The following is a 26,552-nucleotide window of genomic DNA, read 5'->3' as shown; positions in this document are numbered from 1 at the left end:
TCCCTTGGCATTCATGCTGGCCTAAGCCCAAATCCCTGGGAGGCTGCCAGCAGGTGTTGGGTAACTCTGGTCACCAGCAGTTGCTTCAGATGCCACTGCAGTAACGGGGTATGACACAGGAGACCCAGGTAAATGTGAGGGTGAGTTAACTGTGCTGTGAATAGGAGTAACCTCAGATGAAAGCTGGGGCTTACTCAGCTATGAAAAGTCAGAAAGCTTCCCCTGCCTTCATGAGGTGCCATTGTAAGCTGGTGTGATGGTAAAATTCCCACAACACCCATCTGGGCAGCCCATGTTAAGTTGATAAAGTCAAGATCTTTTCTAGGGTTGATACATGGAATTAATCCCCAAATACAAACTTTGACTGTTTCAGAGATGTGAATACAGCTGTGATGGAGTTGCTCATCATGGCTTACGCACTGAAGACTGCCTGTGCCAGGAACATTATTGGGGTCATCCCCTACTTCCCCTACAGCAAGCAGAGCAAGATGAGGAAGAGGGGTTCCATTGTGTGCAAGCTGCTAGCATCCATGCTGGCGAAAGCAGGTGAGTGTGCGCGGGGGCCCTGGGGTTCCAGCATGATCCTTTAGGGCTCTTTCCTAGTTGGACTTAGCTCATACCTCAGATATCCAATCTGGGATCTGAGTGTTTGTTTCCTTTTGAACAGTTTTGGCTAAGGATATGTGAGCTTGGTTAGAAATTCTTTTTTTTCCCTTATTCGCTTTGTCCTACTTTAGAATACCATTGCTTTAGTGTCTTCTCTTCTCTGTCATCTGTCACATATTTTCTATTTCATCTTGTCATCGCTAAATTCTTAGCTGGCAGTCTTGACATTCTTATGTGATCTTTTGATCTTCAGGTCTAGATTTCTATATCTGCTTTGTTAGCTAAATTCCATTTTTGTTCATAGTATTCAAGCTGGATTTTCTTTTACTCCCTCTCCCCCACCCTTGCCTTTCTACATAGTGGCTCATTTTCATTGCTTTATTCTCCTTGTGTGGCGGGGGCACGCTTTCTGGCCTGTAAATCAATGTAATATTTTACAATTGGGTTTCTATTCATCTGATGTCTGTTCTAAAACTTTAACGTATATTTGGGTCCTCGGAAAGAAATGTATGGTCCTCCCTCAATGTCCTTATAGGATTGGTTCCAGGAACCCATCTCCCCCTTCCCCGGCTCCTCAGCAGATACCAAAACCCAAAGATACTCAAGTCTTCCATATAAAATGCCATAGTATTTGCATATAACCAACACAGTCATCTGTAGATTATTTATAAATACCTAATACCATATAAACACTATATAAATTGTTGTTATGCTGTCTTGTTTAGGGAATAATGATGAGAAAAAAGTTTCATACCTGCTCAGTACAGACACAACCATTGTAGGCCTAACTACCTTTTCAGTCTGTGTTTCGTTGAATCCACACGTGGAACCCATAGATCCAGATGGTCAACTGTATGTGAATTTCATCCTCTCCAAAAAACTATAGTGTTTCTGGAAAGAACAAGTAATACTGGTTCTACGCCCTGGAAGTTTTGCTGTGACCTTTGACCATTTGCAATGTGTTTATATATATGTACCTTTTCCTCTTCAGTACTCTTGGTTATAAGAGTATCTCTTCATTGTTTTTCTATAAGAATACTTGAAACATTCTTTATTACATACAGAAATTATTCTAAGCTTCAATATCTTTGTGTTATATGAGTTTCTTTTCTTCTAATATGTATATTACTTTGCGTTTGTGTTCTTGCTACTTTTTGCCTTCGCTACAGTTCTTTATCCTTTCTTTTAAGATTCTGTAATCAAGGCCTTACTGTTTTTTACATCTCTTCGGTATTAATTCCATATTCATATTTTTGCTTCTGCCACATTATTCTTTTCTCAATTTTCTGGACCAAGCCAAAAATCAATAATTCCCACTTTCTCAGCTTTAGTTCTTTGTCCATGTGGAAGGTTGTAGCCTTCTCTACATTAAGGCTTTATTAAGGTTAACAATCAAGCCTGTGACTGCAGTGCTTAATCACAGTACCCCCGTCTTCAGTCTGCTGGTAGGAAGCAGGAGTTGAGCATCTAGTTTAGGTCCACTGTAGCCATTTACCTGTAGGGGTGAACTTTGTAATTTTTTGTTTTAAAATTTCAGGTTTAACTCACATTATCACTATGGATCTTCATCAAAAGGAAATACAAGGCTTTTTCAGCTTTCCTGTGGACAACCTTAGAGCCTCACCTTTCCTGCTTCAGTATATCCAGGAAGAAGTGAGGAACCACCAGCAAACACCCCATTGTCCTCAAAAGAGATCTTATTTAGTTTTTCTCTGGTATCAGATTTCGATATTGGAAGGCACATCAAATGAGCTCTCCCTTAAGTCACAATGCCTGAGGCAGCAGACAGGGTCAGCTTTAGTCGTGGACGATCATAGCTTTAAAAGACACTAAAAACAGATTTTTTTTTCTACGTATCTTTAGCAATTTGCTTATGTTTTCTAAAATGAATGTTTTAAGAATTATTTTTAAAAAATTCTTGACATAGGAGTGCTTTTTCCAGTGATGTTAATTGATAAATATTGAAAAATCTAAAACTTGTGACTAAAATTCTAGCATATTTGATGACTAGTTTGGATCATTATAAGAGGGAAAACTTGAATACCAGCATCCAGGTGTTATTTTCTGATAACTTTTCAGTATTTTCTATTTTTCCTTCAAATCTAGATTCCAAATTACAGAAATGCAGTCATTGTAGCTAAGTCTCCTGATGCTGCAAAGAGGTAAGTAAGCTAGACGTGGGTCCTGATCCCTCCTGAGTGCTCCCGAAGTCAGAATGAGCTGCTTTGGAATCCAGAGGCTGTCACTCGTGGCCCTTGAAAGCCCACTGGCTCTCATGTTAACCCCTCCATCGTTGTCATGTCCCATGCCACACACAGCTTTATCTCCAGCCTCCAGACAGCACACATGATCGCTGAGTTGCTCAGCTTTCCTCTGGGAAAACAAAGTTCCTTCAAGTTCTCAGAGAAAGGAAAGCAATGAGGCTATGAGCATTTTTCAAGCAATGGTTTTTTTTTTTTTGAAATGGAGTTTCATTCTGTCACCTAGGCTGGAGTGCAATGGCGCGATCTCGGCTCACTGCAACCTCCGCCTCCTGGGTTCAAGCAGCTCTCCTGCCTCAGCCTCCCCAGTAGCTGGGATTACAGGCGCCTGTCACCACTCCTGGCTAGTTTTTTGTATTTTTAGTAGAGACTGGGTTTCACCATGTTCATCAGACTAGTCTTGAACTCCTGACCTCAAGTGATCTGTCTGCGTTGGTCTCCCAAAGTGCTGGGATTACAGGCGTGAGCCACTGTGCCCGGCCCAGGCAATGGTTTTTAACGTTGTTCTTTCTTCTGAAGATGACTATCAGAATATTGGACAAAGGATAGAATCAAAATTATCTAGAATCAGGGCTGGGCGGGGTGGCTCACGCCTGTAATTCCAGCACTTTGGGAGGCCAAAGCGGGAGATCGCTTGAGCCCAGGGGTTCAAGACCGGCCTGGGCAACATAGACCCCGTCTCTACAAAATACAAAAAATAGCCAGTTGTGGCAACACATGCCTGTGGTCCCCGCTACTCGGGAGGTTGGGGTGGGAGGATCACCTGAGCCTCAGGAGGTTGAGGCTGCAGTGAGCCATGTTGACGCCACTGCACTCCAGCCTGGGTGACAGTGAGACCTTGTCTCAAAAAAAAAAAAGTCTAGAATCAGATACAATCCCAAACCCTAACTCACGTGCCCTTTGAGGCATTTACATGCTGGCCTGGGCCTCACATTCTCATTTATATAAATAATGCCTTTGTATGTCCCTGAAACGTTAAATATTTTCATTTTATGGTTAAAAAGTGATGCAGTAGTGATGCGTGGGATTTCTTCCTGTCAGTTTCACCATTTCCCTTTGTCCTTCTAGGGCCCAGTCCTATGCGGAGAGACTACGTCTGGGTTTGGCCGTCATCCACGGGGAAGCTCAGTGCACGGAACTGGACATGGACGATGGTCGTCACTCCCCGCCTATGGTCAAAAACGCTACTGTGCACCCAGGCCTGGAGTTGCCATGTAAGATGAGCTCTGTGATTTTATTTTATTTGTAAATTGAAGAAAGTTTTTTTTGTTGGTTTTGTTGTTGTTGTTTTGTTTTGTTTTGTTTTGTTTTTGAGATGGAGTCTCACTCTGTCACCCAGGCTAGAGTGCAGTGGCGTGATCTTGGCTGACTGCAACCTCTGCCTCCTGGGTTCAAGCAATTCTCCTACCTCAGCCTCGTGAGTGGCTAAGATTACAGGTGTGTGCCACCACGCCCAGCTAATTTTTGTATTTTTAGTAGAGACAGGGTTTCACCATGTTGGCCAGGCTGGTCTCAAACTCCAGACCTCGTGATCTGCTCCAGACCTGGTGATCTGCTTGCCTCAGCCTCCCAGGGTGCTGGAATTACAGGCATGAGCCACTGCACCTGGCCCTGAAGAAAGTTTTAAGTAGTATGAATGGCTAGGAGTTATCGACTATGTAGATATATGCTGTCTTGTTGTTTTTAAATAATGGAATGGTATTTGCTATCCTCCGCCTTCTTTTTTTTTTTGAGAAAGGATCTCCCCCTGTTGCTCTGTACAGTGGCACAGTCATGGCTCACTGCAGCCTTGACCTGGGCACAAGTGATTCTCCCACCTCCGCCTCCTGGGTAGCTGGGACTGTAGGGGTACACTACCATGCCTGGATAGTTTTCTGTTCCTTTTTTTTTTCTTTTTGTATAGAAACGGGACTCCCTGCATTGCCCAGGCTGGTTTTGAACTTCTTTGCTCAAACAGTCCTCCTGTCGTGGTCTCCCAAAATGCCAAGATTACATAAGATTACAGACATGAGCCCCATGCCAGGCCCGATTTCCTCTTTTGTAAAAGGAAGTTGTGTTATACACATTTGTAGACTGTGTATGGACGGTTCTGCGTAGCACTCAGCATTCAGACAGTGTTTGATAATTTTAGCTTCAGTAAAAAAGTTGTATGTGTGATGGTGTGAAATCTTAAGCTTTTACATTATCATAAGCTGGGTGACAGCTGTTGATCAAATACCAGGCTTTGGGGATCAGGTAACTTTTATTTTTACTTATTTATTTATTTTGAGATGGAGTCTCACTCTGTCGCCAGGCTGGAGTGCAGTGGTGCAATCTTGGCTCACTGCAACCTCCTCCTCCCGGGTTCAAGCAATTCTGCTGCCTCAGCCTCCCCAGTGGCTGGGGCTATAGGTGCGCGCCAACACGCCGAGCTAATTTTTGTATTTTTAGTAGAGATGAGGTTTCACCATGTTGGCCAGGATGGTCTCGATCTCTTGACATTGTGATCCGCCTGCCTCAGCCTCCCAAAGTGCTGGGATTACAGGTGTGAGCCACCGTGCCCGGCCTATTTTTATTTATTTTTATTTTGTTTGAGACTGAACTCGTTCTATCGCCCAGGCTGGAGTGCAGTGGCATGATCTTGGCTCACTGCAGCCTCCGCCTCTTGGGTTCAAGCAGTTCTCCTGTCTCAGCCTCCCAAGTAGCTGCGACTTCAGGCACACACCACCACACCCAGCTAATTTTTGTATTTTTAGTAGAGACAGGGTTTTACCATGTTGGTCAGGCTGGTCTCGAGCTGCTAACCTTAGGTCATCTGCCTGCCTCGACCTCCCAGTGTGCTGGGATTACAGGTGTGAGCCACCGTGCCAAGCCGTAATCTGCATTTTTAGCTTTTTATTTTAAACTGACTTTAGACTTAAAGTTGAAAGAATAGTACAGATTTCCAGCATATGCTCTTCACTCGGAGTCCCCAAATTTAACATTTATATACATGGGGTTTTTTTTTTCCCACCATTTGAGGGTGAGTTGCAGACGTAATGTCCCTTCATTCCTAAATACCTTAGTGTATATTTGTAAAGACAAAAGACTCTTATATAACCAGAGTATCATTATCAGACTCAGGAAGCTAACATTGCTGTAACACTGTAATCTACAGACCTTACTCAGGTTTCACCAGTGGTCCCAGCAGTGTCCTTTAGAGCAAAAGAATAAACTTGTTTTCTTGTTCAAGACCTAACCCAGGGTCACACATTGCATTTAGTTGTCATTTCTTTTTAGTCTCATTTAATCTGGAATGGCTGCTTTATTCTTTGTTTCTTATGACCTTGATACTTTTGAACAGTGCGATCAAGTGATTTTGTAGACTGTCCCTTAATTGGGGCTTGTTTGTGTCCTCAGGATTAGATTCAGGTTATGCATTTTTGGCAGAAAATCACAGGAAACACATGATGTGTCCCATTACTGGTGATGTGCATTCTGATAAGTTGGTTAAGGTTTCTCTGGCAGGTTTCTCCACTGTAAAGTTACTCTTTTTTTTTTCCTCTTTGTAATTAATACTACCTCATGTTAAGACTATGTTTTAACTGTAAATATTCTGCTTCTCATCAAAATGAACATCTACTGATGATTCTTGCCTGAATCAATTATTGACTGTGATTGTTGTCAGTGTTCATTTTTCTAACTCTATCATTCCTTCTACATTTATTAGTTGACCTTCTAATGCAAGAAAGCTTTCTCTTCTTCCCTATTCATTTCTTCATTTATATCAGTATGGATTCATAGGCCTATTTCATTCAGTGGGTTATATTGTCGTCACAGGAATACCTTAAATATTGCAGGTTCAGTTCTGCACCATTGCAGTAGGTGAATATTATAATAAAGTGAGTGTCATGAATTTTTTGGTGTCCCAGCACATGTAAAAGTTATGTTTATACTGTAGTCTGTTAAATGCTCAATATCATTGTGTCTAAAAAACAATGTACGTACCTTAATTTAAAAATACTTTACTGCTAAAAAATGCTAGCAGTTGGCCAGGCGCAATGGCTCACGCCTGTAATCCCAGCACTTTGGGAGGCTGAGGCGGGCAGATCACGAGGTCAGGAGATCGAGACCGTCCTGACTAACACTGTGAAATCGCGTCTCTACTAAAAAAATGCAAAAAATTAGCCGGGCGTAGTGGCGGGCGTCTGTAGTCCCAGCTACCGGGAGGCTGAGGCAGGAGAATGGCATGGAGGCAGGAGAATGGAGGTGGAGCTTGCAGTGAGCTGAAATCGCGCCACTGCTCTCCAGCCTGGGTGACAGAGCGAGACTCCGTCTCAAAAAAAAATAATAATAATAATTAGCAGTCATCTGAGCCTCCATCTTGTTGGTGGAGGGTCTTGCCTCGATGTTGATGGCTGCTGACTGATCAGGGTGGTGGTTGAAAGTTGGGATGGGCTGTGGAAATTTCTTTCTTTTCTTTCTTTTTTTTAAGAGATGGGGTCTGTTTCCCAGGTTGATCTTTTTTTTTTTTTTTTTTTTTTTTTTTTGATACTGAGTCTCCTCGCTCTGTCGCCCAGGCTGGAGTGCAGTGGCGCGATCTCAGCTCACTGCAAGCTCCGCCTCCCGGGTTCACGCCATTCTCCTGCCTCAGCCTCCCGAGTAGCTGGGACTACAGGCACCCGCTACCACGCCCGGCCAATTTTTTGTATTTTTAGTAGAGACGGCATTTTACCGAGTTAGCCAGGATGGTCTCCATCTCCTGACCTCATGATCCGCCCGCCTCGGCTTCCCAAAGTGCTGGGATTACAGGCGTAAACCACTGCGCCCGGACCCAGGTTGGTCTTGAATTCCTGGCCTCAGGCAATTTTTCTTTTCTTTTTTTTTTTTTTTTTTTTTTTTGTTTTAAGATGAGTCTCTCTCTGTCATCCAGGCTGGAGTGCAGTGGTTCACCCAGTTCACTGCCAGCTCCACCTCCCGGGTTCACACCATTCTCCTGCCGCAGCCTCCCAATAGCTGGGACTACAGGTGCCTGCCACCACACCTGGCTAATTTTTTTTTTTTTTTTTGTATTTTTAGTAGAGATGGGGTTTCACCATGTTAGCCAGGATGGTCTCAATCTCCTGACCTCATGATCCGCCCGCCTTGGCCTCCCAAAGTGCTGGGATTACAGGAGTGAGCCACTGCACCCTGCCAGCCTCAGGCAATTTTTATACCTCAGCCTCCTGAGTAGCTGGGATTTACAGGCAAGAGTGATTGTGCTCAGCTGTGGCAATTTCTTAAAACAACGAAGTTTGCCTCGTTGATTGACTCTTCCTTTCACAAAAGATCTTTCTGTAGCATGTAATGCTGTTTTATAGCTTTTTTTTTTTTTTTGGAGATGGAGTTTTCGCTCTTGTTGCCCAGGCTGGAGTGCAGTGGTGCAGTCTTGGCTCACTGCAACTTCCACCTCCCGGATTCAAGTGATTCTCCTGCCTCGGCCTCCCTAAGTAGCTGGGATTATAGGTATGCATCACCACACCTGGCTAATTTTTTTTGTATTTAATAGAGACAGGGTTTCACCATGTTGGTCAGGCTGGTCTGGAACTCCTGACCTCAGATGATCCACCCGCCTCAGCCTCCCAAAGTGCTGGGATTACAGGCGTGAGCCACTGCGCCCGGCTGACAGCATTTTTAAAAATGTCAGCCAGGTGATGTACTGATGTTCTAACAAGGTTCAAGGATGGCACATCTCACATGTAAGCGTGAACACCCAATGATCACACTTATGAACTACAAAAGGATCTGTTTGATAGCATTTTACCTAGAAGAAAGAACTTTTTTTTTTTGAGACAGTCTCACTCTGTTGCCCAGGCTGGAGTGCAGTGGCACCATCTCACTCCCTGCAACTTCTGCCTCCTGGGTCCAAGCAATTCTCCTGCCTCAGCTTCCCGAGTAGCTGGGATTACAGATGTGTGCCACCACACCCGCCTAATTTTTGTATTATTAGTAGAGACAGGGTTTTACCATGTCAGCCAGGCTGGTCTCGAACTCCTGACCTCAGGTGATCCGCCCACCTTGGCCTCCAAAAGTGCTGGGATTACAGGCGTGAGCCACTGCGCCCAGCCGAAAGAACTACTTTCAAAATTGTAGTCACTGTTCTCAAACCCTGCCACTGTGTTATCAAATAATTTTTGTAATACTTCTAAATCCTTGTTTTCATTTCAACAGAGTTCACAGCATCTTCACCAGCAGTAGATTCATCTAAAAAAAACAAAAAAACAAAAAACCTTCTTTGCTTATCTATCAAAGCAACTCCTTATCCATTACAGTTTTATCATAAGATTGAAGCAGCCCAGTCACAGCTTCAGGTTCCACTTCTAATTCTAGTTCTTTTGCTCTTTCCACCACATCTGCAGTTACTTCTACCATGGAGGCCCTGAACTCCTCAGAGTCATCCATGAGGGTTAGAATCAACTTCTTCCAAACTCCTGTTAATGTTGATATTTTGGCCTCCTCCCATGAATCATGCGTGTTCTTCATGGCATCTAGAATGGTGCATCCTTTCCAGAGATTTTGAGTTTACTTTGGGTCCTTCAGAGGAATCACTATCTATGGCATCTATAGTCTTATAAAATGTATTTCTTTTTTTTTTTTTGATACAGAGTCTTGCTCTGTCACCCAGGCTGGAGTGCAGTGGCGCGATCTCGGCTCAGTGCAACCTCTGCTTTCCAGGTTCAGGTGATTCTCGTGCCTCATTTTCTCGAGTTTCTGGGATTGCAGGTGTGCACCACCACGCCCAGCTAATTTTTGTATTTTTAATAGAGACAGGGTTTCACCATGTTGGCCAGGCTGATCTCAAACTCCTGACCTCAGGTGATCTGTGTGCTTCAGCCTCCCAAAGTGCTGGGATTACAGGCGTGAGCCACCACGCCCAGCCAAATGTATTTCTTTTTATTTTATTTTAGAGGCGGGGTCTCTGTCTGCTGTCCAGGCTGGAGTACAGTGACAGGATCTCCCTCTCTCACCCAGACCTGCAGTGCAGTGGTGCGATCACTGCTCACTGCAGCCTCTACCACCTGGGCTCAGGTGATCCTCCCACCTCAGCCTCCTGAGTAGCTTGGAAGCTGGGACCACAGGTGTGTGCCATCACACCTGACTAATTTTTGTATTTTTTGTGGAGACGGAGTTTTGCCATGTTGCCCAGGCTGGTCATGAACTCCTGGGCTCAAGCAGTCAACCCATCTTGGCCTCCCGAAGTGCTAGGATTAGAGGTATGAGCCACTGTGCCCAAGCACCCAGCTAATTTTTAGAAATTTTTAGTAGAGACAGGGTCTTGTCTTGTTGTCCAGGCTGGTATCAAATTCATTGGCTCAAGTAATCCTCCCGCCTCTGCCTGTATTCTTGACAGTTTGGGAGGGTGAGGTGGGAGGATCACCTTATTGTTATTACTCTTAATAATAAGACTTGGAAGTTGAAATTACTCCTTGTTCAATGGGCTGCAGAATGGATGTTGTATTAGCGGGCATGAAAACATCACTAATCTCCTTGTGTATCTCCATCAGAGCTGTCGAAAGACTGTTGTTTGATAAATATTTTTTTTTGAGATGGAGTCTTGCTCTGTCACCCAGGCTGGAGTGCAATGGCACGATCTCGGCTTACTGCAATCTTCACCTCCTGGGTTCAAGCGATTCTCCTGCCTCAGCTTCCCGAGTAGCTGGAATTACAGGCGTGCACCACCACGCCTGGCTAATTTAGTATTTTTAGTAGAGATGAGGTTTCACCATGTTGGTCGGGCTGGTCACGAACTCCTGACCTCAAATGATCTAACTGCCTCAGCCTCCCAAAGTGCTGGGATTACAGGTGTGAACTACTGTGCCCGGCCTGTTGTTTGATATTGTTTGAACTTTTATCAATTATCTTAGTTAGATCTTCAGAGTAACTTATTGCAGCTTCTACATGAGCACTTACTGCTTCACCTTGCACTCTTAGGTCACGGAAACGGCTTCTTTCCTTAAACTTCATGAACAAGTCTTGCTCTGGATTAGGCTTTGGCTTAAGGGAATTTTGTGGCTGGTTTGATCTATCCAGATCACTCAAACTTCTCTGTATCAGTAATAAGGCTGTTTTATTTTCTCATCATTTGTGTGTTCCCTGGAGTCACACTTTTAATGTCCTTCATGAACTTTTCCTTTGCATTCACAGTCTGGCTGTTTGACTAAAGAGGTGTAGCTTTTGGCTTTTGACACACTAAGCTTAATTATTTCTAGCTTTTGATTTAAAGTAAGAGACATGGGGCTCTTCCTTTCACTTAAACACTTAGAGGCCATTGTAGGGTTATTGGCCTAATTTCAATATATTGTGTCTCAGGGAATAGGGAGGTCCAACAAGAGGAAGAGAGATGGGAACAGCAGGTCAGTGGAGCAGTCAGAATACACATTTACTAAGTTTGCTGTCTTTTTTTTTGTGCGTGTGTGTGTGTGACAGAGTTTCACTCTGGATCTCGGCTCACTGCAACCTCCGCCTCCCGGGTCCAAGTAATTCTCCTGCCTCAGCCCCTGAGTAGCATGCTTCACCACACCCAGCTAATTTTTGTATTTTTAGTAACGACGGGGTTTCACCATGTTGGTCAGGCTGGTCTTGAACTCCTGACCTCATGATCCACCTGCCTCGGCCTCCCAAAGTGCTGGGATTACAGGTGTGAGCCACCACTGCATCCAGCCAGTTTGCTATCTTATATGAGCATGGTTCATGCTGCCCCAAAACAATTGGAATAGTAACATCAAAGATCACTGATTACAGATACCAGAAAAGACGTAACAATAATGAGAAAAGTGGAAATATTGCAAGAATTACCAAAATGTGACACAGAAACATGAAACGAGCACATGCTGTTAGAAAAATGGCACCCTGGCTGGGCACGGTGGCTCATGCCTGTAGTCCCAACACTTTGGGAGGCCAAAGTGGCAGGATCAGTTGAGCCCAGGAGTTCGAGACTAGCCTGGGCAACATGGTGAAACCTCGTCTCTACAAAAAAAATACAAAAAATTAGCCAGGTGTGGCATGCACCTGTGGTCCCAGCTGTTCAGGAGGCTGAGATGGGAGGTTCCCTTGAGTCCAGGAGGCAGAGGTTGCAGTGAGCCGAGATCGCACCACTGCACTCCAGCCTGGGTTATAGAGCAAGACCCTGTCTTTAAAAAAAAAAAAGAGAGAGAGAAAAATGGCGCCCACAGACTTGCTTGACACAGGGTTGCCACAAACTTCAATTTGTAAAAATTTTATTATCTGGTAATCTAGCACTTTGGGAGGCCGAGGTGGGTGCGTCAGCTGAGGTCAGGAGTTCGAGACCAGCTTGGCCAACATGGTGAAACCCTGTCTCTACTAGAAATACAAAAAAAAAAAAAAAATTAGCTGGACGTGGTGGTGTGTGCCTGTAGTCCCAGCTACTTGGTGGGCTGAGTCAGGAAAATCACTTGAACCTGGGAGGCAGAGGTTGGAGTGAACTGAGATCGTGCCACTGCACTCCAACCTGGGCGACAAAGGGAGACTCCACCTCAAAAAAAAAAAAAAAAAAAGCATTATCTGCAAAGCAACATAAAGCAAAGTGCAATAAAATGAAGTATGCCTGCCTTTCTTCCTTTTTCTTTCTTTCTGTCTTCCTTCCTTCCTTCCTCCCTCCCTCCCTTCTTCCCTTCTTCCCTTCCTCCCTTCCTCCCTTCCTTTCTTTTCTTTCTTTCTTGTCTCACCCAGGCTGGAGTGCACTGGCACTATCTCGGCTCACTGCAACCTTTGCTTTCCAGGTTCAAGTGATTCTCGTGGCTCGTTCTCTCAAGTTTCTGGGATTATAGGCATGCACCACCACACCCGGCTAATTTTTGCTTTTTTAGTAGAGACAGGGTTTCGCCATGTTGGCCAGACTGGTCTCCATCTCCTGACCTCAAGTGATCCGCCTGCCTTGGCCTCCCAAAGTGCTGGGATTACAGATGTGAGCCACCATGCCCAGCCTACATTTATTTTAATGCTCAGTTTGTCTCATATTTGGCCAGAGAGAGCTCCTTCCAGCTGCCTCCTGTGTTCTTTTGGCATGTCCCCAACACTTTTGGAGACTCCCTTATTTTGTGCTATAACCACGCCCCGTGTTCATCTTGTACTTTCTTAGCACTGTACTTGGCCATTTCTCCAAGGAGCCCTTATACCTTCAGTGGAGAATGGTATTTATTTATTTTTAAAAATCAGGCCAGGCACGGTGGCTCACGCCTGTAATCCCAGCACTTTGGGAGGCCAAGGAGGGCGAATCACGAGGTCAGCCTGGCCAACATGGTGAAACCCCGTCTCTACTAAAATTACAAAAATTAGCCGAGCATGGTGGTGGGCACCTGTAATCCCAACTACTCAGGAGGCTGAGGCAGGAGAATGGCTTGAACCCGGGAGGCAGAGGTTGCAGTGAGCCAAGATGGTGCCACTGCATTCCAGCGTGGGTGACAGAGCAAGACTCCGTCTAGAAAAAAAAATAAATCGGTCAGATTTAGCAGTGCTGGATTGTATGCCAACTTTTTAGTGACACTAATATTAATAAGTATTGATAACCCATTAGCATCAGACCAGCTGAGAATGGTATTTAGAAACCAAGATTTGGGCTCAGGGTGGACATGCTCAGTTACCACACGTTACTACCTGTGAGTTACCTTGATTTAATGTCCTTTTGTAAGCAGCTGAGTATGTTGTGGGATAAAGACCAAGAAATAGGCCAGGCGTGGTGGCTCATGCCTATAATTCCAGCACTTTGGGAGGCCGAGGCAGGCAGATCACGAGGTCAGGAGTTCGAGACCAGCCTGACAAACATGGTGAAACCCCGTCTCTACTAAAAATACAAAAATTAGCCAGGCGTGGTGGCACACATCTGTAATCCCAGCTACTTGGGAGGCTGAGGCAGGAGAATCGCTTGAACCTGGGAGGCGGAGGTTGCAGTGAGCTGAGATCATGCCACTGCACTCCAGCCTGAGCAACAGAGTGAGACTCCATCTCAAAAAAATAAAAATAAAAAAAGACCGAGAAATAAAATTACTGGGTCAGAGGTTATTTTGATAGATGTTGTATTATCAGAGTATTTTATGTGGTGAGATTATTTATTCTGAGGATGTTGCTTTGTTGCTTAACGGTCATAACCATGGTTTCCCCGGCAGTCATCTTTGTGTGTCATAGGAAAAGAGTGCATTACTTCTAGACATACTGGTGTGTTTACATTGCAACTTTCACAGTTATCATCACATTGCTTTCTGTGACTCTCTTTAATAGGCTTAGCCAAGAAAATTCTGAAAAAATTATTTCTTGTATATGTAATAAATTGCACCTCCCAAATTAAATATGCCTCACATCTGTGTGTCAGTTATCCAGTGTGTGCCAGTGGTTCATTGGTTGGTAAAGAAGATTAAGATCTTAGAATGGTTATGACAGAATAAATATTCAACCTTGGACTCTTTGCATTTTTTAGGAAGATGAACTATTTTATTTTCCTCAAATCTATTCTTGTTTTTTGAGATAGAGTCTTGCTGTCACCCAGACTAGAGTGCAGTGGTGCGATCCCAGCTCACTGCCACCTCCGCCTCCCAGGTTCAAGCGATTCTCCTGCCTCAGCCTCCCGAGTAGCTGGGATTACAGGTGCTTGACACCGCCCCCAGCTAATTTTTTTGTATTTTTAGTAGAGATGGGGTTTCACCATCTTGGCCAGGCTGGTCTCTAACTCCTGACCTCGTGATCCACCTGCCTTGGCCTCTCAAAGTGCTGGAGTTACAGGCGTGAGCCACCGCACCTGGCCAAACCCATTCTTTTAGAGCACTACTTCTTGCCCACGGGTGAGTTTTGCCTCACAGTGAATATTTGGCAATGTCTGGAGGTGTTTGTGGTTGTCACAACCATGGGAGCTGGAGTGCTGCTGGCATCTTGTAGGTAAAGGCCAGGATGCTGCTTAGCATCCTGCAGTGTGATAATCACCCAGTCCAAAATGTCAGTAGTGCTAAGGCTGAGAAGCTCATTTTAGAGTAATTTGTTAAAAGAGAAGTTGTATGAATGAAGGAGTGAAACCTTAAATCTTTTCCATCTTATAGGTAGACTTGATACAGATGATGGGCAAGGGCATCTAACAAACTTGAAAAGATTATATGTTGGGGGTTCTGCTGAAGAAGACTACATTTGCCACAGGGGTGAAAAGTAAGAGTTTGGATCACAAAAGTGAGAGGAGGTCACTTTTTCTGGCTCGCTTTTCCTGGCTTCTTAATTTCACGAGTGAAGATGTGGTTTTCACCACTGAAGTGAAAACAGACATTGGCACCTCTTGAGCATGTTAAATGTAAATTTTGATTTGTTTGCATGCAGATAGGGGTTATGAGCTTGAAATCAGTTCATTTCTGTTCTACAGAAGACCTCATTTTATTTACTCATCTAATTTATTTACTTATTTTTCTGAGATGGAGTCTCATTCTGTCACCCAGGCTAGAGTTCAGTGGGCGATCTCGGCCCACTGCAGCCTCCACCTCCCGGGTTCAAGCAATTCTCCTGCCTCAGCCTCCCAAGTAGCTGGGATTATGGGCATGAGCCACCATGCTTAGCTAATTTTTGTATTTGTTTTGTTTTGTTCTTTTTTTGAGATGGAGTTTTGCTCCTGTTGTCCAGGCTGGAGTGCAGTGGTGCAAACTTGGCTCACTGCAACCTTCCGCCTTTGGGGTTCAAGCGATTCTCCTACCTCAGCCTCCCAAGTAGCTGGGATTACAGGCATTCGCCACCACGCCTGGCTAATTTTGTATTTTTAGTAGAGATAGGATTTCTCTGTGTTGGTCAGTCAGGCTAGTCTCAAACTCCTGACCTCAGGGTGATCCGCCTGGCTCAGCCTCCCAAAGTGCTGGGATTACAGGCATGAGCCACCATGCCTGACTGTTGATTTTTTTTTCCTCTCTTTTCTTTGAGACAGTCTTGCTCTGTCGGCCAGGCTGGAGTGCAGTGGCATGATGTCGGTTCACTGCAACCTCCACCTCCTGGGCCCAAGCAATTCTCCTGCCTCAGCCTCCCAAGTAGCTGGGATTACAGGCGTGCACCACCACGCCTGGCTAATTTTTGTATTTTTAGTAGAGAAGGGGTTTTGCCATGTTGGCCAGGCTGGTCTTCAACTCCTGACCTCAGGTGATCTGCCAAAGTGCTGGGATCACAGGCGTGAGCCATCATGCCCAGCCACTCATCTCTTTTTAATGTCAGTTTGTTGATATGGTTTGACATTTCATTGAACTAGAAATAGACAAAGGTCAAAATGGGTAAGGAATGAATTTGCTCATAGTTCTTTTTTGCTGTTTACTTTAGCAGAGGAAGGTTTGGTTAATTGGCTCCCAGGAAAGAGTAAATGTGTGCACATGTATGCAGGTGCTTGTACTTGTGATGGAAGCGTGCGTAAGGTAAGGAGGGTTGTCAGTGCAGCTTTATTTTACTTGGAAAAGGCTACCTTTAAAAGCGAAAGACAACTTCCTACATCCTTCATAAGAACATTGGAAATCGTTTGATGAATTGGAAACATTTTCACTGCAGCTGATGTAGTTTTCACAGTGATTTCTGGCCGCAAGTAATGTTGCACAATTCATTTTATTCATGGATTAGATTTTGTTTGATAAAATGGAAAGAGAGAGCAGAATCTAAACTTAGGGTAGTTTTAGCACTCTATTCTTGACCTTGTATGAAAACTGGAATTTTTAGTGTTTTATTTTTTGGGTAAGCTATTCAAAAACTGTTGGCCTGTGAGGTACTAGTCATTTTTTTCTACCCTGTAATAATAAAGTCTGTCTCTGTTTTGTGGCAGCCACCAGATTATGTGTTCACTTTTATTCAGAACCTAAAGGCAGTATCAGCAGGGAATGGGTATATTGGGCAGAAAGGCTTTCATTTTAGCCTTTTTTAGCCTCCCTCCTAGCAGAGCCTAGGTTTTTCATGCGAAACTAACAGTAGTTCTTTGTGGGAGGTAGGGTTGCAAAAAAGTAAACAAATACACTGTGATGTTTTCCGCATCAAACTAGAGCTGAATTTCCATTGATATTTGATGAAAGATATTGGCTTGCAATCTTTCTTTTTTTTTTCTTTTTTTTTAGACAGAGTCTCACTCTGTTGCCCAGGCTGGTGTGCAGTGGTGCGATCTCAGTTCACTGCAACCTTTGCCTCCTGGGTTCAAGCAAGTCTTGTTTCAGTCTCCTGAGTAGCTAGGATTACAGGCGTGTGCCACCATGCCTGGCTAATTTTTATATTTTTAGTAGAGACAGAGTTTCACCATGTTGGCCAGGCTGGTCTTGAACTCCTGACCTCAGGTGATCCGCCTGCCTTGGCCTCTCAAAGGTGGCCTGGCCAACGTGGTGAAACCCCGTCTCTGCTAAAAATACAAAAAATTAGCCAGATGTGGTGGCATGTGCCTATAATCCCAGCTACTCAGGAGGCTGAAGCAGGAGAATCGCTTGAGCCCAGGAGGCAGAGGTTGTAGTGAGCCGAGATCGTGCCACTGCACTCCAGCCTGGGAGACAGACTGAGACTCTGTCTCAAAAAAAAAAAAAAAGGCGGATAGGTCAACATAACTGCGTATTTACATGGTTTAGTTTAAAAACAGAATCTCAGGAAGCTGCTCCTAATGTTGGTGGTTTGAAACCCCCCTCCCCCCATTTTAAGTGATTTTATATACAAAGCCTTCTTGTCTTGCCCAAATTCAAGAAGTTGTCTTTGTTTCTAGGATGTGAAATCAGGAAATATATGTCTGTTGAAATGTATAAAGTAGTGCTGAATTTCAGCTCAACTGATTTGCCAGTATACAGAGAAAAACACCTGTTCTTTGAGATACACAGTGCCTGTTGGGAATCTGCAAAAATTGTTTGTTGGTAGTCACTAAACTCTTGTTACCCTGAATTTTATTCTCTTTCGCTTCCCCCACTACTAGCCTAATAAATATTTCAGAATAATAACAAAGTTTAAAGAAAGAATACTTAGCCTGTTCTTCTGAAATAGTCTTTGTTTTTCTTCTCTGTTTACTAACCTCCTTTTGAGGATAAAATCTTATTTCCTTTCTTTATCCTGTAGTTTCCTTTGTACACTCATAGCCTTTCTTCAGATGCAGATTTTGCAGTCAGATAAAAGTCTCTACTTTAAGCACCAATTAAATCAGGAAAAGATGATGGGCCTGGAGTTATTGTCTTCAAGTTCCTGATTTTGAGGAAACTCTGATTATGTCAGTAGTGCAGTTATCTGATAGTAAGGTTACACTGTCCAAATAAGGTGACTTTGGAAGAAAATAACATAAAGCCATCTGGCAGCCTTTCGCTGTTTCGCTTTCTGCAGAGCGGCATTCCTTCTGCATGTCTCTGTCGGTCTCTGTGAGAGTGGGGTTTCTATCCACACAGCATTGCGGTGCAGCTTCTCCGTGTTGGCAGAATCTTCCATGCTCTGCTGGTTCGTTGTCTTTCCAGCTGTGGTGTGCAGTGCACTGTGCTGGCTGCTGAGCTCATGAGACACGGCCCGTCTCAACTGAGAAGTGCTGTGTGTATAAAACACACACCAAGTAGAGAAGACTTGATAGAAAAAAAGTGTAAGGCTGGGTGTGGTGGCTCATGCCTATAATCCTAGCACTTTGGGAGGCTGAGGTAGGAGGATTGCTTGCTTCCAGTTTGAGACCAGCCTGGGCAACATAGCAAGATCCCCTCTGGAAAAAAAAAGTGTAAAACATCTCATTAATTTTTATATCAGGCTGGGCGTGGTGGCTCAAGCTTGTAATCCCAGCACTTTGGGAGGCTGAGGCGGGTGGATCACCTGAGGTCAGGAGTTCGAGACCAGCCTGACCAACGTGGAGAAACCCCATCTCTACTAAAAATACAAAACTCAGCTGGGTGTGGTGGCGCATGCCTATAATCCCAGCTACTCGGGAGGCTGAGGCAGAATTGCTTGAACCTGGGAGGCGGAGGTTGCAGTGAGCCAAGATCGCGTCATTGCACTCCAGCCTGGGCAACAAGAGCAAAACTCCGTCTCAAAAAATACATACATACATACATACATACATACATAAATACATACATTTTTATATCAGTTACATGTTGAAATTATAATATTTTGGGAATTGCATAAAATAAAATGTATTAATTTCATCTGTTTTTAATGTGGCTACTAGAAAATTCAAAGTAACATGTATGGCATGCCTTCTATTTCTTTTGGCCAATGCTGCTGTTTCTGAGAGATTGCAGGTTCATTGAGGGGGAATTTGCATGGTTTGTTTGTTTTTTGTCTGTATAGTGGTTTTGCCACCATTTCCAGGGAATTAGGTTGTGATTACATTTCTCTAGTGATACATGAATGACTGAGATCTTGTAATTTGTTTTGTTTTGCTAGTGATGATGGCCAAAGAGAAGCCACCGATAACTGTAGTTGGAGATGTTGGAGGCCGCATCGCAATCATCGTGGTATGGTTATGTGTCATCCATGTGCAGAGGTGGCACTCCTGGCTCTTGGTCAGTAGGTTGTCCACTCTGGGACTGTATTTCTAGGAACGATGATCCGAATGGATGCATGTATCCTTTCTCACCCCAACTCCCTTGTGCCAAGTGGCAGAAACCTGTATCCAGGTGAACACACATTAAAGTATAACCTACAGATAGGAAATGAGCACAGTACTCCCGTGAGAAAATTCAGCACCTTCACCTTCATCATGTGGATTCTAGGTTCTTTAAACCAGCTCACCTAATCATGCTTGAGCGTTAGGGCTGAAAGATGAACCGAAGATGAGCTGTTCCGTTTTCACAACTAAGAATGGGTGTCCCCGTGCAGACTCGTTCTGCATGTTGACATACTTTTTTTCCCAGCTCTAAATATCTGCTGGCTAGTGGGTCACGAGTCCTTTGCAGTAGCACACTTTATTTCAGTTTTCTTCTCATGTCACGGTCTATTTGAAAAAAAAATAAATGGAACGCTGGCTATGTGGGATTCACCAGAAACGTGAGACAGGAAAATGAGTGTTGGCAATCCTCAGCTCCAGCCGTAATGTCACAGGTGCTTGACTGTGCCCTCCTCTGACAGACACACAAGGTACTGTCAGGTGCTTCTGTTGCCATTTCTGGATGCTCGGTCTTTGACCCAGGCACACAGCTCTGATTTTCCATCAGAAATCCTCTGAAACTGAGTGCAGAAGAGAGTAGAGTGGTGTGTGCATTGACAGTATGGGCTAGAGGGTGTTTCTTTCCTACCAACTCACTCTGTTCTCCTCCCAGGATGACATTATTGACGATGTGGAGAGTTTTGTTGCTGCCGCGGAGATCCTGAAAGAGAGAGGCGCCTATAAGATCTATGTTATGGCCACCCACGGCATCCTGTCTGCAGAGGCCCCCCGCCTGATTGAGGAGTCCTCCGTAGACGAGGTCAGGCTGCTTCTAAATCTTGAGCCAAGATTTACTGCTGTGTTTTCTGGGAATAATAAAATGATTCAGTCAGTACTAAATTGCTTAGTCTGTCTATAGCTTTTCTAGCTTTTGCTGGCTAGCAGTTCGTTGGGACAGATACATGTTTAGGAATACAGATAGTCCACGACTTACCATGGTTCAACTTAGAAGTTTTTGACTTTATGATGATGCAAAACCATTGCAATTACGATGTAATGTATAGTATTCGATAAATTACTTGAGATATTCAACACTTTATTTTAAAATAATCGCTTTTATTATAAAATGAAAGCCTTTGCCCTAGATGATTTTGCCACCTGCAGTCTAATGTAACTGTTCTGGGCATGTTTAAGGTAGGGCTAGGCCAAGTTAATGATGTTTAGTAGGTTAGGCGTATTAAATGCATTTTTTTTTTTTGAGATGGAATCTTGCTCTGTTGCCTAGGCTGGGAGTGCAGTGTGGCAATCTCGGCTCACTGCAACCTCTGCCTCCCGGGTTCAAGCGATTCTCCTGTCTCAGTCTCCCAAGTAACTGGGATTACATGCGCCGGCCACCAGGCCTAATTTTTGTGTTTTTCGTAGAAATGGGGTTTCACCATGTTGGCCAGGCTGGTCTCAAACTCCTGACCTCAGGTGATCCACCCGCCTCGGCCTCCCAAAGTGCTAGATTACAAGCATGAGCCACTGTGCCCGGCCTAAATGCATTTTCTACTTAAAATATTTTCAACTTATAATGATGCGTTTGTCCAGACATAACCCTGTCATAAGTTGAGAGTTATGTTGAGGGTCTGTATATGTCTATTTGCATAACGGTTTGCTTGGGTACTTTAATTTGACACCCTAGGAGCATTTCTCTTGAGGCTGGAATTCTTCCCTTATGATCTGAGAGTTTTGCATAGCACTGGGGCTCACTGTGTTTCTGCGTGGAGACCATGCCATTCCTAAGATTTTCGTCTTGTGTTCTGAGGCCATGTAACTTTTCCTTTGCATAAAATTAGTTAATTTTGGTTTATAAAAACTATACTCGGTGGAACAAGGTTTTGTAGTTTGGAGCTTAGGCTGTGGGAACTCAATGTTAGATAAGCTTTTCTGTGTAACCAGCTTGGAGAACAGACTTCAGTAACAGCGTTTGTTTTCCATCACTGTGTGACTAGGTGGTGGTGACGAATACTGTCCCTCATGAGGTTCAGAAGCTGCAGTGTCCCAAGATAAAGACTGTGGATATCAGTTTGATTCTTTCTGAAGCCATTCGGAGAATCCACAATGGAGAGTCCATGGCCTACCTTTTCCGAAACATCACTGTGGATGACTAGCTTTCACGAGGGTCTCGACCCTGGACCTCCTGAGGGAAACATGGAAAAAGCAGTGCCATGAGTGATACAGTGTTGCCTTGCAAGGGAGGACTCGAAACAGCCTGGAGTTAGATATTCTCTTTTGCCCGGATTGATGGGGAGGAGGGATTAAAAGAGTCAGGAAGAAGACAGAGCTAATGGATAAATATCATAACATGGCCTTACCTGTCTGCTGTCATCAGCCCTGTTCCTTAAACAAAAGTTCTAGCTGCTTTCTTGAAAATAATCTGAAAATCTTATTGATACTAAAGAGGAGTTAAAGGCACATAAAGTCTTAACTCTATAATGTTCATTTAGTTGTTTCAGCTCCAGGGAAATGGAGGTATTGATGTTGAACCTGGTTAGGGAAGCTGAGCGCCTGTGGCCCTATTACTATCCAGTTGGCCTCTCCCAAATCAACTTCAAGTCTTTTATAGAGAATCGTATTTTTCTTTCAGAAATTGTTAGCCTACAGCCATTGAAAAATGAAGCATTCATGTTGTTACATCTTCCAAGGATGTCAGATTAGAAAATAGCATCCCACCTCTGGGTATCTGAGTGGCTCTGAAGTTGCAAATAAAATAATTTGTTGTCTTGCTAGTCTTTTCATTAGACAGCAGAAGACCATGGATACAGAACAGCAGTCAGGTCTGTGGCTGGACACAAACACTTTCCCAGGTTCCACCCTCTTCCTAAGTGTTGAAGCTAAATCCTTGTTGAATACTATATTTTAAATCTTAAAAAAAAAAAAAAAAAAAAAAGTCTGGGTGTGGTGGCTCACGCCTATAATCTGAGTACTTTGGGAGGCTGAGGCAAGGAGGATTGCTTGAGCCCAGGAGTTTCAGACCAGCCTGGGAAACATGGCGAAACCCCCATCTCTACAAAAAATACAAAAATTAGCCAGGCATTGGTAGCATGTGCCTGTAGTTCCAGCTACCTTGGGAGGCTGAGGTGGGAGGATTGCCTGAGCCAAGGAGGTTGAAGCTGCAGTGAACTATGATTGTACCACTGCCATCCATCCTGGGTGACAGAGCAACACCCTGTCTCAAAAAAAAAGCAGGCCAGGGATCGTGTCTTATGCCTGTAATCCCTGCACTTTGGGAGGCCGAGGCAGGTAGATCACCTGAGGTCAGGAGTTTGAGACCAGCCTGGCCAACATGGCAAAACCCCGTCTCTACTAAAAATACAAAAATTAGCCTAGCTAAGTTAAAAGCATAAAAAGACTACAAAGAGGCCAGGCATCATGGCTCACGCCTGTAATCCCAGCACTTTGGGAGGCCGAGGTGGGCAGATCACTTGAGGTCAGGAGTTTGAGACCAGCCTGGCCAGTATGGTGAAACCCTGTCCCTACTAAAAATACAAAAATTAGCCGGGTGTTGGGGGAGGGGGTGCACGCCTGTAATCCCAGCTACTCAGGAGGCTGAGGCAGGAGAATTAATTGGTTGAACCCAAGAGGCAGAGATTGCAGTGAGCTGAGATTGTGCCACTGCACTCCAGCCCAAGTGACAGAGCAAGATTCCATCTCAAAAAAAAAAAAAAAGACTGCAAAGAACTAGTTATTTTGATAACCCCTTAAAGGCCTACTGTGTCCCAAGTTATTGGAATATAATGATGATCGAAAATCCTTCAATTAAATAAACAGTACCTCTCAGGCTGAAGTGAAAAATCTGAACTTGAACAGTAGTTAAAATAGTACAGTTATTCCTTACAATCCATGGGTGATTGGTTCCAGGACTCAACCTCCTGCCCATGGATGTGCAAGTCCCTGATAGAAAATGGTGTAGTATCTGCATATAAGCTATGCACATCCTGGATGACTTGTAATACCTACTGCAATATCCTGTGTAGATGGTGGTCATGCTGTATTGTTTAGAGAATCATGACAGGAATCTGTACGTGTTCAGTCCTGGTTGGTTAAATCTGCAGATGCAGAGCTCACGGAGGAGGCTGGCCATGCATGGCACACATTCATAGGTTCTCTTTAAGTAGCCTTGCTGTGCTTCTGTTAGGAAGTTTTATTTATACGTTTTTGGGAAGAATCTTGTATGGGGAAGTCATGTCTCAATTGTTAACACCAGATTTGTCTCGTGCTGTTTAATCCTGCTTTGTAATGAGCTCAAGCACAGGCGCTTGACCAGGTGAGTGGTTTCTTTTTTTTTTTTTTTTTTTTTTTTTTTGAAACAGAGTCTTGCACTGTCGCCCCGGCTGGGGTGCAGTGGTGCGATTTTGGCTCACTGCAACCTCTGCCTCCCGGGTTGACGCGATTCTCCTGCCTCAGCCTCCCGAGTAGCTGGGATTACAGATGCGCGGTACCATGCCCGGCTAATTTTTTGTATTTTTAGCAGAGGGGTTTCACTATGTTGGCTAGGCTGGCCTTGAACCCCTTACCTCAGGTGATCCCCCCGCCTCGGCCTCCCAAAGTGCTGGGATTACAGGTGTGAGCCACCAAGTCTGGCCGTTTTTTTGAGATCAATTAGTTTATGGCAGGCTGGGCGCGGTGGCTTACACCTGTAATCCCAGCACTTTGGGAGGCCGAGGCGGGTCGATGACTTGAGGTCGGGAGTTCAAGACCAGCCTGGCCAACATAGTGAAACCCCATCTCTGCTAAAAATACAAAAAATTACCCGGGCATGGTACCACGCATCTGTAATCCCAGCTACTCGGGAGGCTGAGGCAGGAGAATCGCGTCAACCCGGGAGGCAGAGGTTGCAGTGAGCCGAGATCGTGACATTGCACTACAGCCTGGGCGACAGAGCAAGACTCCCTCTCAAAAGTAAAAAAAAAATTATGGCAGCACAGAAAAGGGACAATTAGCCACCAGTTAGTCATCTAGTGGCTAATTGGAACTGCCTGAATAGTGAGTGGGTTGTCTTTTCCAAGTTGCTTCACCTTTGATTGAACAAAATATGTGGACTGTCTGAGGGGACCAGGGCCCCAGGACTGCATCCCTTAGACATGGGGCCATAGACATGGGGCCACCACTCTGGAATGGACGCAGCTGATGACACAAAGCATGGTTGCCAGGAAACCCTCAAGTCTTTCCTTATGTGGCCCCGCCAAGAGTGAGTGAATCCTGGCCTTTCTAGGTTAAGGGGATGGATGGAGTCTAGCTGGATCTTAGGAGGCCTCCTCAGCCCCTGTTGCCAAGGCTCCCCTTGTGATCCTTGTGGTGGCCTTTGCTTCCCCCCGCCCCCGTGGCTCGCAGCGAGGCGTGTTGTTACGTGGAATCTTCAGGGCACGCGGGGGCCCCCACGTTTCAAACGTCCGCCGGCGCGGGGACTGGGAGTCCAGGGCTCCAGCTCGGGGACCCGAGGCCAGCGACAGACAGCGGAGGGGTGGCCATCGCGGACCCCGCCGGGGAGCAGAGGCGCAGATTCCCTGGAGGCAGGAGCTCCGTCCAGTGACTCGCCCGGCGCGGCCGGACCCGGGGCAGGGGCGCCCCGAGGACCTCGCAGGGCCCCCGAAAGGCCCCAAGGCGCGGCGTGCAGTGAGCGGGAAGTGGTTGGCCGGCGCCCTGCGGCGGCGCACAGCTCCTGACAGCCACGATGCCGCCCGCGACCACGGTCTCCCTCCGGGAGCTGGCGGACCTCTCCATCGGCACGCCAGAGGTGGGCGCCGTCAACTTCACGGCCCTGCACACGCTCATCGTGGCCATGCTCAAGAACCTCGACCTCCAAAATACCCGGATCGACTTCCAGCCCTCGTCGCCCGAGCCCAGCCGCTCGCTGCAGTCCGTCCGGAGCTCGTTCAGCATCTCACATCTGCCCGCGCCCAAGGAGGTGCCCAAGGGGGCGCCCCGGGAGAAGCGCAGGGGCGTGGGCCAGGCGCCTTCGTCAGCGCTGGAGAGCCAAGTGAAGGACCTGGGCGGCCAGGTGGAGGACCTGAGCAAGCAGCTCAAGCGTGTGGACGGCCAGGTGCAGGGCATCGCCACGCACGTGCAGCACTTCTCCCAGGCCAGCGGGCTTGACCTGGCCGCGCTAGAGTGGCCGGAGGAGCAGGAGGTGGGCGCGCGGGCGCTCGATAGGTTGCGGACTGGGAGTATCATGAAGGACGCCGCCGAGGAGCTCAGCTTTGCCAGGGTGAGCACGCACACGGAGGCACGCGCAGGCCGTCTGCCTCCTCCAGGCCGCCCTCCAGGCCTAGCCGAGTCCCCACCACCCTGGAGGGGCGAGCGGTGGTGGGGACGGAGGGGATGGGGACCGAGGAGGTGCCAGACCTCAGTGCGACTGGCTAAATAGAGTGGCCCATGCTCTATCTTGCAGTCCACGGGGCTGCAAGACGTGAAAATCCTAAAAGAACGCCACCAAAAGGCCTAGGGCCTCCCCGAGCTGGAGGGGCCTGGGGACCCCACCTCCTAAGCGTAGTGGCCCCATCCCAGCCCCCTCCTTCCTAGCCCCTGTTTACAGGAGAGGTTCGCCCACCACTTATCAGACATCCAAGGACCCAGAGCTGGCTCAGAGTGGGGCCGGCAACTTCTCAGAAGATTCTTAGAGTGAATTCCCTTTTTAAAAAGACATGAAGAGATACGTGTTGAGGACAAAGGCTCCCAGAGAAGGGGAGTCAGGATGGAGAGTTGGACCTCAGCTTCCTATGGCCATGACACAAGCCACAGCAGGCAGGGGACAGTTTCACTTGGACTTTTTTTTTTTTTGAGATGGAGTCTCACTCTGTCACCCAGGCTGAAGTGCAGTGGTGCAGTCTCGGCTCACTGCAACTTCCGCCTCCCAGACTCAAGCGATTCTCCTGCCTCAGCCTCCCGAGTAGCTGGGATTATAGGCGCGCGCCACCCCGCCTGGCTAATTTTTGTGTTTTTAGTAGAGAAGGAGTTTCACCATGTTGGCGGGGCTGGTCTCAAACTCCTGACCTCAAGTGATCTGCCCGCCTCGGCCTCCCAAAGTGCTGGGCATTACAGGCGTGAGCCACTGAGCCCTGCCTTCAACTGGACTTTTGTTTTCTTGGAGGGACAAATGCATGTAATCATTG

General features: G+C 45.8%; 2 protein-coding genes and 1 non-coding gene across 13 annotated transcripts in view; 2 read left to right on the top strand and 1 right to left on the bottom strand.

The window, feature by feature from the left end:
* The window catches only part of PRPSAP1 (phosphoribosyl pyrophosphate synthetase associated protein 1), a 45,737-nt gene extending 23,574 nt beyond the window's left edge, over positions 1–22,163 (top strand). For all 5 annotated transcript variants that reach the window (XM_063799354.1, XM_016932950.4, XM_063799356.1 and 2 more), the window contains 7 exons: positions 374–546; positions 2,144–2,259; positions 2,713–2,768; positions 3,936–4,081; positions 19,197–19,267; positions 20,072–20,218; positions 21,393–22,163. In XM_063799354.1, coding sequence (XP_063655424.1) covers positions 393–546; positions 2,144–2,259; positions 2,713–2,768; positions 3,936–4,081; positions 19,197–19,267; positions 20,072–20,218; positions 21,393–21,551 — 849 coding nt within the window. In that variant the 5' untranslated portion in view covers positions 374–392 and the 3' untranslated portion in view covers positions 21,552–22,163. The remainder of the gene's footprint in view (positions 1–373; positions 547–2,143; positions 2,260–2,712; positions 2,769–3,935; positions 4,082–19,196; positions 19,268–20,071; positions 20,219–21,392) is intronic.
* Positions 8,506–8,609, bottom strand: LOC112206186 (small nucleolar RNA U13). Its single transcript, XR_002940385.1, has one exon. It is a non-coding gene; the product is annotated as a small nucleolar RNA U13 (small nucleolar RNA).
* A 2,659-nt stretch (positions 22,164–24,822) lies between the features above and the next one.
* The window catches only part of QRICH2 (glutamine rich 2), a 34,135-nt gene continuing 32,405 nt past the window's right edge, over positions 24,823–26,552 (top strand). For 6 of the 7 annotated variants that reach the window (XR_010153093.1, XR_010153092.1, XM_016932940.4 and 3 more), the window contains exon 1: positions 25,021–25,648. Coding sequence is in view for 5 of the 7 variants with exons in the window: in XM_016932940.4 (XP_016788429.1) it covers positions 25,115–25,648 (534 nt within the window). In the remaining 2 variants the exon portion in view is untranslated. Of the gene's footprint in view, positions 25,649–26,552 lie in introns of all 7 variants that reach the window. The other variant, XM_016932944.4, reaches the window with a different exon arrangement.

Source organism: Pan troglodytes, chromosome 19, assembly GCF_028858775.2.
Source record: "Pan troglodytes isolate AG18354 chromosome 19, NHGRI_mPanTro3-v2.0_pri, whole genome shotgun sequence".
Lineage (NCBI taxonomy): Eukaryota > Metazoa > Chordata > Mammalia > Primates > Hominidae > Pan > Pan troglodytes.
Note: the sequence above shows the minus strand (reverse complement) of the source record. Positions and strands in the feature narration are given on the sequence as shown.